Here is a 10,425-nt window from a genome sequence, read left to right on the forward strand (position 1 = left end):
GTCAGCTCTGCCTTTCTGTAACTTTGGCGATTTCTTTTTTTTTTTTTTTTTTTTTTTTTTTAAATTTTGTGGTTGCGCTTCTGTGATTTTTCAGGATGTCTCAAAACACTTGCTTTCCCTTTCCTATCTACAAGCGCGAGAAACGAAACAGTGTCCAGGGACTGATCTTTAAGCATGTACATATTTCCCGCTATATTATTATTAAAAATTATTATAAATTTTAATAAGAAGTATTTAATATCGCAACTATATAATTGTTTTAGTCATGTGTTATATTCTACGGCCTTTCAAAACTCCGGGCAAAACTTTTTTTTTTCTTCTTCTCTTCCAATATTTTTTAGCCGCTCATCAGTTACTACTGATCGCGTCCGCACTTGTCTTACAGCCCTCAGTGACACGAACAGGAAAAGAATCGAACAGAAAGCCCCCGCAAAAGGTCACAGAAAAAGCGCAAAGCCCACCCGAACTCCCCGCGCAGGACGCGTGACGTCACAGCGCCCCTCACGCCGGCCCCGCCCCCGCGGCCCGCAGGGGGAGCCCCGCCCCCGGGCGCGCGCCAGGCCGGGGCCGTGTGAAGCGCACCTTTTGCACGAGTCCCGCTCGCCGCGGGCGGGGCCTGCGGGGGCGGGGCGGGAGGGGAATGCCGGCGGGGCGAGCCAATGGGAGCCCGTCGTTCCTCGGCGCGTCACGCTTGGCCCCGCCCGCTCCCCCTTTTAGGCGCGGGCGGGCGGAACGGGGCGGCCGCGGCGCGCCGGGCGTTACCGGGCCGGGGCGGGGCCCCACTGTCGCGAGGGCGCGCGGGCCAATGGCGAGAGGGACCGGGCGCGGGGGCGGGAGGGCACGGCCGGGCGGGCGGGGCGGGCCGGCCAATGGGGCGAAGGCGGGGGCGTGGCCGAGGCGGCGCTGGGGTTCCGTGTGAAAAGAGTGAGGGGGCTCGGGTGCAAAGTTTGCTCGCCCGGCGCCTGCGGAGGGAGCGGCGGCGGCGCGGGGGGGAGCGCAGCGGAGCGGAGCGGCCGCCCTAGCGCTCGGGGCCCCGAGCGCCCGCCGCGCTCCTCGCGCCCCCGCCGGGGCAGCCGCGACGTGCGAGGGGATGGCGGCGCAGGGTCCGGGCGGGCCGCGGTGCTGGCAGAACCGGCGGGCGCGGCTGCTGTGCATGCTGGCGCTCACCTTCCTGTTCTTCGTGGTGGAGGTGGCGGTGAGCCGCGTCACGTCGTCGCTGGCCATGCTCTCCGACTCCTTCCACATGCTCTCCGACGTGATGGCCCTGGTCGTGGCGCTGGTGGCCGTGCGCTTCGCCCAGCGCACCCGCGCCACCAAGAAGAACACGTTCGGGTGGGTGCGGGCCGAGGTGATGGGCGCCCTCGTCAACGCCGTGTTCCTCACCGCCCTCTGCTTCACCATCCTGCTGGAGGCCATCGAGCGCTTCACGGAGCCCCACGAGATCCAGCAGCCGCTGGTGGTCATCGCCGTGGGGGTGGCGGGGCTCATCATCAACCTGCTGGGGCTCTGCCTCTTCAACCACCACGGCGTCGGGGGCCACGGGCACGCCCACGGCCACGGGCACTCGCACGGCGGCCGGCAGCAGCACCCCCGCGGCGGCCCCAAGCCCGAGCAGCCGCCCGGGGACGGGGAGGCTGCGCTGCACCGCGAGGAGACCAGCACCTTGGTGGAGAACTGCAGCAGCTCCAACGGAGTCGGCCAGGAGAAGATGGGTAAGCCTCGCGGGGAAGCGCCGCTGCCCCATCCGCGCCTAGAAAAGCGGGAGGGATCCTTTGCCCGAGTAGGACGGCGGCCGTGCCGGTCCCGCCTGGTCAGCGGCCGTCTGTCAGGGCTCTGTGAGGACCATCTGTCCCCAGTTCCTGGAAGAGAGGCGAGAAACTTTCTTAGCCGCTCTTGGGGCACGTGGCTGTCGCACCTCTTCCTCACGCCTTTCTTTCGGATGCTCTGGGCTGCGTGTTTGTCTTGCAGACAAGTCAGAGTGTAAAAGTCTTAGGATAAAGCAGTTTGCCCTGGGAAAAAAAAGTTGGTTCTGCAAGGGAGGGCACATGACAAGCGTTTCTTGCCTAGCGACACGAGCTGTCACAAGATGCTCTCCTAATGCCATCCGAGCTGGCTGCACATCAAATGGAGCGCAGCTCGGTGCTTCGGTCCTGGCAGCTGCATTGCTCCGTTGGGTCACTTATCAGGTATCTGGGAAGCTACTCTCCATCTAAACCAAACATACTGAAGTCTATTCCATCACAGTAACATTGTGCGTCTTCGTAGCATCGGTATTAATAGGAAGAAGTCTTGGAAATTGCCGGTCAGAACTGTGGAAGCCAGAATGTGACACCGTGCTGGTGTCAGGGCACGTGTGTGGTGTCTTGGAATAATTTTTCTTTCGCTTTTTAAAGCATGTGCTTTCCCACTCACCTGCACACAGACATATGTTAAAATCTTCCCTTCCCGATTATGGTTAAATGGTTTCATGGGTAGGAATTTTTGGGTTATTTTTTAAAGGATTCAGAAGCTGGGATAGTTCATTTTGAAGATGCTTGGTTGAAGCCAAGTATTGCGTGCTAGCGGAGTGAAAGGTGTGTGAGGTTGCCACTTCTCTGTTCCTAGGACATCCTTGTCACCAGAAGGAATGGACTTCGGGCTTTGGAACCAATTTCTCTCCTTCAGTTTCAGGGTGACATAGTCAGACCATTGTTGTAGTTTAAAGGGAGCTTTTAACTGATAGGAGTGAACTTCGCTACAGTTTCAGTTTTTCTGTGGTCAGAGGTTCCAATACGTGCTTGAGGAACAACTGCTTCTCATTCTCCGTGTTGGCTTTGATAGGTTTTTCAGGAGGATAGGAAAGTTCCTCTGAGTACGCTACACCATTTTCTTGACCACGTAATAAGCTCCATGTAATAAGTTGGCTTAATTCCAAAAAAGGTATCCTAATAATTAGTTTCAAACAATGTAAAATTCCCTTGACCCTTGATCTCATACATATCTTGGCTTGGGAATTATCCTTTAATGGTGAAAAGTTGGGCTTTTAGCTGAGTTTTGGACTAGTTAGACCAAAAGGTTATGGCATGGATTAAAATGTATATTGTTGTGAGCTAACTTGTCTGGAATGTCTCATGGATGTGCTTCTGGCAACAACAAATAATTTGTTGTGGGCATTTAGGTGGTAATAGGGCGTAATTTTGGTCACAGTGAAACTTTGAAATAAGTTTGTATTTCCTTCTGTGCCCTGTCATGATTATGAAATGGATGGAGCTATTCATAGTTTGCCTATGGAAAAGTTATAAGTAGAGGAGATTGGAGGCTCGGGAGAAGATGTAAGATGTAGAAATGAAGACAAAGCTGGTCCTGTGCCTTCATTACAAATCATAGAGTAGGGTAGTCCTGATTTCCTAAGGGGGAAGTGAAAAGTAGGCATAGCCTTAGGGGCTATTCCTGCACAGGCATTTCCGTGCATGCACTTTATGTAAAATAATCAGTTTATTGGTACATTTCAATGAACATATTTCAAACGGACATGTTTTAACCATTTGCCATTAAAAAAGGTTCAAAAGCTTTCTGGAAACTGTTTCCTGTTACTCACTCCTATAGATAGCTGTACTAACTTCAGATCTCCATTATTCCAAGTATTTGGTACAAAGTAGAGCGAATGTTCCTCTTTCCTTGCTGTCATCATGGACCTTGAGGTCTGAACTCTGTAACCTGTAACCTGACTTTTCCAACTCTAATGTATGAGCTTCTCTGGAAAGTTACAGGTCCCATGTTCCATAACTCCTAGAGGTAGTGTGGAAAATGTAGCTGGAGCTTCAGGGCAGAAGTGTACTGGATGAGGTAATGAGCTGGGGCTTGGAACTCAGCCTTGGTAGGAGCCCGCTCCTTCAGAGAGGAGCGGACTTGTGCACACTCTGCAACTGCAGAATTGCAGCCGTGAGGGCAGAACAGCAGAAGCTGCACGTCTTACTAACATGTTAATGTTTACTAAGGTCTGAACTCAATAACCTCAGAAGCAGTAAAAGCTCCTTGTTTCATTTTGTCGGGCCAGGGGCCAATGCCCGTTGCGTTTCTTAAGCACTGGAAGCATCCAAAGAAGAACTTCTGAAAAAAAGCAAGAGGTTAACCATGTACAGTTCTTTCCAATTTGAACACTGAAAGATGATTTTCTTTCAGAAAGGATTCTTCTTTGTAACAATCTGTGTATTTATTCCTACGTAGCTGGTTAGCTGTGTTGGAGTGGTAAATATTGCAGAACAGTTGTGACAAAGGAGGGCACTAAAATGTTAATTTATGCACATATGACTGGACATCAGAAGGTTTATGTCACTCAACAGCTATGTGCCACTTGCGTAAAAAAAGTAATTTTACTATTTGTTTATTTATTCTGAAATATAAATAACAGTAGTTCATATCCTCAGAGTTTCAATGATAACTTACACTGCCCTATAATCAGTTCTGGTGGTAAATTCTGCATTTTAGACCTGAAATTTCACCTGATTATATCTCACTGTCCTGCTAACTCCATGCGCCATCTTGGAAGGACTTCCTTTTCCTTGACTTCAGAAGCCTCTTGACAAGGCATTGGTAAACCTGAAAAGCAGCTAGTAGACAGCTGTATTCATACAACTTTTCAGCTTCTAGCTTAAAATTTTAATATGAAATGGCAAGGCAGTGCTATGGTTAAAGAGAGATTTTAACAGAGTCTGTTGGCGTTTCAAAAGAAGGAACAAATGTAACTAGCTGAGCTACTTAAACCAGCTTTTTTACATATGTTCTGTAGTTCTGCATTTTGTTTAAGAAACAAGCAGTGAATAGGCAAATGGTTAAAGAGCTGGAAAAGGTGAAAGTAGTTTTGCAGCAGAGTAAGTTAAAATGTGGTCATCTTCATTCTTTGCCACTCTACCTCTTTAATCTCCATGTAGAAACGGTTGCCTTCTAGATTATTTAGATCACGTATTGGAAAATTGCATTTTCCTCAGCCAGAGAAGTTGTTGCTAAGTGTGTGGATTGAGTTGCCTTTTGGTTTCATACTCAGTGTGCCATGCTTACTGTTGGATATGATTTTATGAGGAATTGCAGTAACCTCTTGTATTAGAGCTCATGCCTAATTGTTTTACTGTTTTCTTCTCAGGTGATACGAAAGATGACATGAGTGACGTACAAGTGAATGGGAATGCTGGCCATTATCCTCTGGATGAAGAGGAAGTTGAAGAAGATTCTAGTGCACAACTTAACATGCGTGGAGTTTTTCTGCATGTTTTTGGAGATGCCCTAGGTTCAGTAATTGTGGTAGTGAATGCCTTGCTCTTTTATAGCTTGTGGAATCCATGCCCTGAAGATGGGCCTTGCTTTAATCCATGTGTCAATAATCATTGCATGGAAAACGCTACTTTATCCCAAGCGCTTGGCAGAGCTAACAAGTCCGAGCAAGAGAGCGTTACGGTGGCTGGTCCTTGCTGGTTGTTGTATTTAGATCCTGTCCTCTGTTTGATTATGGTCTGTATACTCCTTTACACAACTTACCCGTTACTTAGGGAGTCAGCCCTCATCCTTCTGCAGACTGTTCCCAAACAAATAGACGTCCATTCTTTGAACTCAAAGTTACGTACCCTGGAAGGAGTCGAAGCAATCCACGAATTACACATTTGGCAGCTGGCAGGCAGTAGGATCATTGGCACTGCTCACATCAAGTGTCCTGACCCTTCCACGTACATGATGGTGGCCAAGCGCATCAAAGAGATCTTTCACGACGAAGGGATTCATGCGACTACCATTCAGCCCGAGTTTGCCAGCGTTGGCTCTGAGTCAGGGAGAGGGAAATGCGAGTTGCCTTGCAGGACTCAGTGTGCTTTGAAGCAGTGCTGCGGAACAAGAGAAGATTGTACTGCAAAGAAGACAGAGAAGTCCTCGTCGCTTAGTATTTCTTGTTCAGAAGTTGTCATTGAATTTCCGAAAACGAGGAGGACTAAGTCAGAGAGCATCCCTTCAGTGAAGCTGGAGGCAAAAACCGATCAAAACGAGCAGTTTGAGTCGTCTTTGTAACTCCCTGAAGGGTGCTACCTGAGCTGTGGAGACTTTGTCAACAGCTGTGTTGCAAGAGGAAGAGACAGACGTTTGAGATGCAATTTTGCCAAATAGTGTAATTGCTGAAGTCCTTGTTCTTGTCATTGCTAAATATAGAATGCTTGTTTTAAAGAATATAATGTCACTGTCATGATACAATGTGTTTGTGTTGACTTTGTTTGACTGAGACAGACAGAAAGTGCATCCATGCTGTAACACTTCAGAAAACCAGTTTCAGCATTTCAGCAGACACTTTTTGCTGTGCTTCAAATTAAGATACTATTTTCCAGTGAAAAGGTATTTGAGAGATAAACATGTAGGAACTCAATTTGTGTTACAGATTTCTTGGGCCTGCTTTTTCCTTTAATATTTGATTTGTAGATACCTTAATATATTGTTTATTTAGAAGCCCTAAGAAAACCAAAGTTCACAGAACATTTTTGAAGATATAACTACTAAAAACTGGAAACCACTTTGCAGTTTCACATATTTTTCTTAAAGCTATGTAAAAATAATAAAATTAATTTATCGCACAGCGTAAGTTAAAGACAACATTGTTTGATTGTCAGAAATTTTCCCCTCTTCTTCTGGTAAGGTAGCGAGGTAATTGAAAACAACAGATGTGAAAGAGGTTTTTTTCTGTCAGAATGGGAGTTCAAGCTACTGTATACTGCTCTGTGATCAAGACATGAGCGTGATCGATAAAGTAACACAGACTTTTTTTTACATTTTACGGATTTTCTGCTGTTTTCCGTTACTTCCAAGTTGTGTTTGGTCATGAAAGTTCGAGGTTTAAAGAACACTTGACTCAACAGTGCTATGAATAAATATTTAGCTGATGCTGAGTTTATTAAGACAAAATAATTAATTCTGTCTATAAGTGCTCTGTTGGGGAAGGTCTGCCATGCACCAGCAGTGTAACTCCTGCTTCCAAGCACAGACAACATCTCCCCAACAAGTAGGGTAATGGTGCATTTTGCTTCTAGCTGAGTGTGTCTGTAAACACTTGCAGTGACTTCAGTCCTGGTCCCCGACCGTGTCTTCAGGAGCCCTCCACTGGCTTTTGAGGAAGTGGTGCAAGGAGTAAGATTTCATTCACTGTGTTTCACACTTTGAGATGTTTATGTATCACATAATTTCACTTACTCAGTATCTGAATCTATGGTTTAAAATCTTGACTCAGTTAATTGAAAACTGGCTCTAAAGAAGCTGTTACAGTGTGCTGCCAACTTACATCTTAGGAAAGGAAACTGCTCTGTGGACTCTGTGAATTTGGCGGAGATGAGATGAGAGTTGAAAGATAAAACATACAAGAAATCGAATCTAAAACCCTGGCCCTTTTGATCCACTCTCACATTATGTATGGGAACTAATGTCTTGTGATTAATGGATTGGTCCTGTGTGCAAAACTGGAAAACAACTCAGATCTTCCATTCTTTGCTCTATGACTCTGGACATGATAAACACTTTGCCTCAGTTTCCCTGTCTTCAAATGGGGATAATACCTACCTCACAGGGGTGTTGTGAGGCTTAACTATTGTGTGAAGAGCTCTGAGATCTGTTACTGGAAGGCACTGGAAAGAGGATAAGATACTAGATTACCTGGCATTTACTACTTGTACAAATGTATTGCAATACCTAGGCACAACCAGAGGGAACTGAGGATAGTTATGGCCTTAGGAAATTCTTTGATGCTGTGGTTTTCAGGTTTTTAACAGTATTTAAATATAGGGGTTTTTTTAAAAAGAATGTTTTGTTAGTGAAGGGAATGTAGCTGTGCCTCCAGATACAGAACACCTCCCTAGTTTGCGTTTCTAATTTGTGTCTTGCATCATAATTGCTCCTAAATAGTACAGAAAATTCTGTTGCTCATCGGACCTGGATTGGCCCAAGTCGTGTCAGTGGTCTTACCCAGGCTCTCAGCAGAGCATCGCAGTCAACTCTCGATTATCCATGGGTGGGTTACAGCGTTGTGCATTAACAGTGCAGTCTGCCGAGCCAAGGCCAGCCCCGTGTCACGCCGCGCTCTGGCCGAGCGCCGTGTGCCAAAGCGTGGGGAGGGTGGAGGTGCTGGCCCCGCTTCCAGGGAGCCCCACCACAGGCTGCATTGCTGGGGTGCAGCGCAGCACTGCCAGGGGTTTTGCCCCTTGGCTGCTCAGATGCATCTGCAGGAAGCTGTGGGCCGTGGATGGGCGGCCTTGGTTTTGTGCTGGCATGGGATTTGGTGCTTTGCAGCCACCAGCATTGCTCACCTTTTTCTGTGTTTATGCTTGTTGTATAGTCCCATAAACTAACTTAAATGTGTTAATATAGTATTTATATAAGTTTTTGGTTTTTTTCTGAATTATCTTAACTCTTTTTTCTGTTACCTGTATATGATCTAGAGTTGACTGTTAAGTGAGATCTTGTATGAGACTACGTTTGCCGCGTATGCTACCACTGCTACTATACTACAGAGTATTAACCAAGTAAATTTTGAAATGAACAAAGTACAATTTTTTTTTTTTAATGTGTATCCTTGCTTTCTGTGGTAAACTTTCACTAATTATTTTCATCACTAGTTTAAAATTCATCTCAGTCGTTAGTATGAATTGTTGAGGTTCTGCCGTATATCACTAACACACCATAGAACTACTGTTCTTTAGTCTATTTTAAAAAATACCAACAAATCAAACCATGGTAGCACTGAGAAGTCTGATTGTCTTCTCTCCTGTTGCTCTTACAAAAAGAGGGCAACTGGTAAGTCATAACACCATCACTGGTTAATAGTCTTAGGAAATGCATCTGAATAGAGGGAGTTGTGGTCACTAATTCCATTCTAAACTATTTAATTTTTTTTTTTCTGTGCCAGAAATCATATTTTTTTATTTCTGTGTCCATTGCAGGCAATGGCTAGCTAAAATGACAAAAAACTCTCCCCCTTGTTATTTTAAGTGTCAGGACAGGATGCGGAGGTGACAGTGATGATGGTGATGATGATGGGGGCAGGAGGAGTTGTGTGGCCTCTATCATGTGTTGTGTTGCACATGCAGCACCAGGTGGTGTTACCAGGGCCCTCTAGTCTCCTTAGCCCTTGATGGTAAACTCCCTGAAGGCATAGAGTGAGGTCAAGGTGGTGGCTGTGCAGCAGCAGGAGCGCAGTTTCTCCGTTCTGACTGTAGAAGACCCGACTGTAGCCTGCTAGCTTGTGAAATAGCTCGATTTTTTTTTTTTTTTTTAATTTGATCTGTCTGGAGTTATACAGACTTGATTTGTTCTGAAGATCACAGTTTAAGAATACCGAGAGCATTCAAAAGCACTGTGCAGTCTCTCTTTATTTCATTTTTTTTTTTCCACAAAGCATGAAACTCGTGAATCTCATGTAAGTGAACACTGCAGTGGTGGGGAACTAATTGTATTGTGTATCACAGTCCTGAATTTTTAAAATAAAAACAATTACCTAACACTGACTTTAAGGTAAAATAAGTTTGTACTTCAGCATCTAGATTGTTTAGGCTTCTGATTAAATGTGTCAGAGACATACCAAACATCACTGGATGAAATATTTTTCCCTTGCTACATGTCTCATCCAGGAACATGCTACTTTAGAATCACTTCCTAGATCATATCTGCACCTAAGGTGCAGTGCAGAATTAATTCAGACACTCAGTGAGCTAGCCACAACACCATCAGTCTTCCTTTTTAGCAGGGTAAATTTTTCTTGTGGAACCCCTAATAATTGTAGCTCAATTGCTTTCAACACCCGGTGTGGGCTTTGGTAATATCTGTAGTTGCCACATCGCAGTGGTGCGGTGTGGACATACACAGAGTTATGTAAAAGAACCAGCCCCAACTTGTGACTCCCCAAAAGCCATGGCAAGGGCTCAGTCCTGAAAATTTCTGTATTCTTAAATAGTTTCATTGGGCTGACGAGTACTTACTTGCATGCCAGGAATTACTTGTGGGAGTGAGTCCAAAGCTTCTGCCACTGTTAGCCTGGCTTTTAAAGAAAAAAAGTACCTAGATTTTATGGATGTATTAAAATCAGGACTGCTGTGGTGTCCCTAAATTTGCTGCAGAAATACTGCCAATTTGGTATAATTCCAGGATTTATTCCTTTTCCCCGTTCTCTAAAAAGAAAAGGAAAAAAGCCCACTGAATGTCCTAAGATTGGTTAACAAGTTTAGCTAAACTGACGTTGCTGTTAACTTCTGAAATCAGGCCATCTGAATTTATTAAACACTGCCTGATGGAGTTTGGGGAGGAGGAATAAAGATTCTTGCATATTCCTTCCCCTGCCCCCTGCTTTGACGGCACTTTCTAATCTCTTCAGCTATGGAGAGACCAGGGGGGATGGAGGGGGTGAATTTTGTAACTAGATGTTCTGAGTTCCAC

The 10,425-nt window shown here is 45.7% G+C and overlaps 1 protein-coding gene across 1 annotated transcript; it reads left to right on the forward strand.

The window, feature by feature from the left end:
- Positions 1-1,078: 1,078 nt before the first annotated feature.
- Positions 1,079-9,498, forward strand: SLC30A1 (solute carrier family 30 member 1). The gene is made up of 2 exons (XM_040058566.2): positions 1,079-1,712; positions 5,120-9,498. The coding sequence occupies exons 1-2, from the start codon at positions 1,091-1,093 to the stop codon at positions 6,028-6,030; spliced, it is 1,533 nt and encodes a 510-aa protein (XP_039914500.1). The 5' UTR covers positions 1,079-1,090; the 3' UTR covers positions 6,031-9,498.
- The last annotated feature ends 927 nt before the right edge of the window (positions 9,499-10,425 follow it).

The sequence above is a fragment of the Hirundo rustica genome, chromosome 3 (assembly GCF_015227805.2).
Source record: "Hirundo rustica isolate bHirRus1 chromosome 3, bHirRus1.pri.v3, whole genome shotgun sequence".
Taxonomy (NCBI): domain Eukaryota; kingdom Metazoa; phylum Chordata; class Aves; order Passeriformes; family Hirundinidae; genus Hirundo; species Hirundo rustica.

Excerpts from the sequence above, each read along its gene's own strand:
- SLC30A1 (XM_040058566.2), top strand. The coding sequence starts at position 1,091 with ATGGCGGCGCAGGGTCCGGGCGGGCCGCGGTGCTGGCAGAACCGGCGG. Across the intron at positions 1,713-5,119 it reads AGTCGGCCAGGAGAAGATGG|GTGATACGAAAGATGACATG; the intron begins GTAAGCCTCGCG and ends TTTTCTTCTCAG.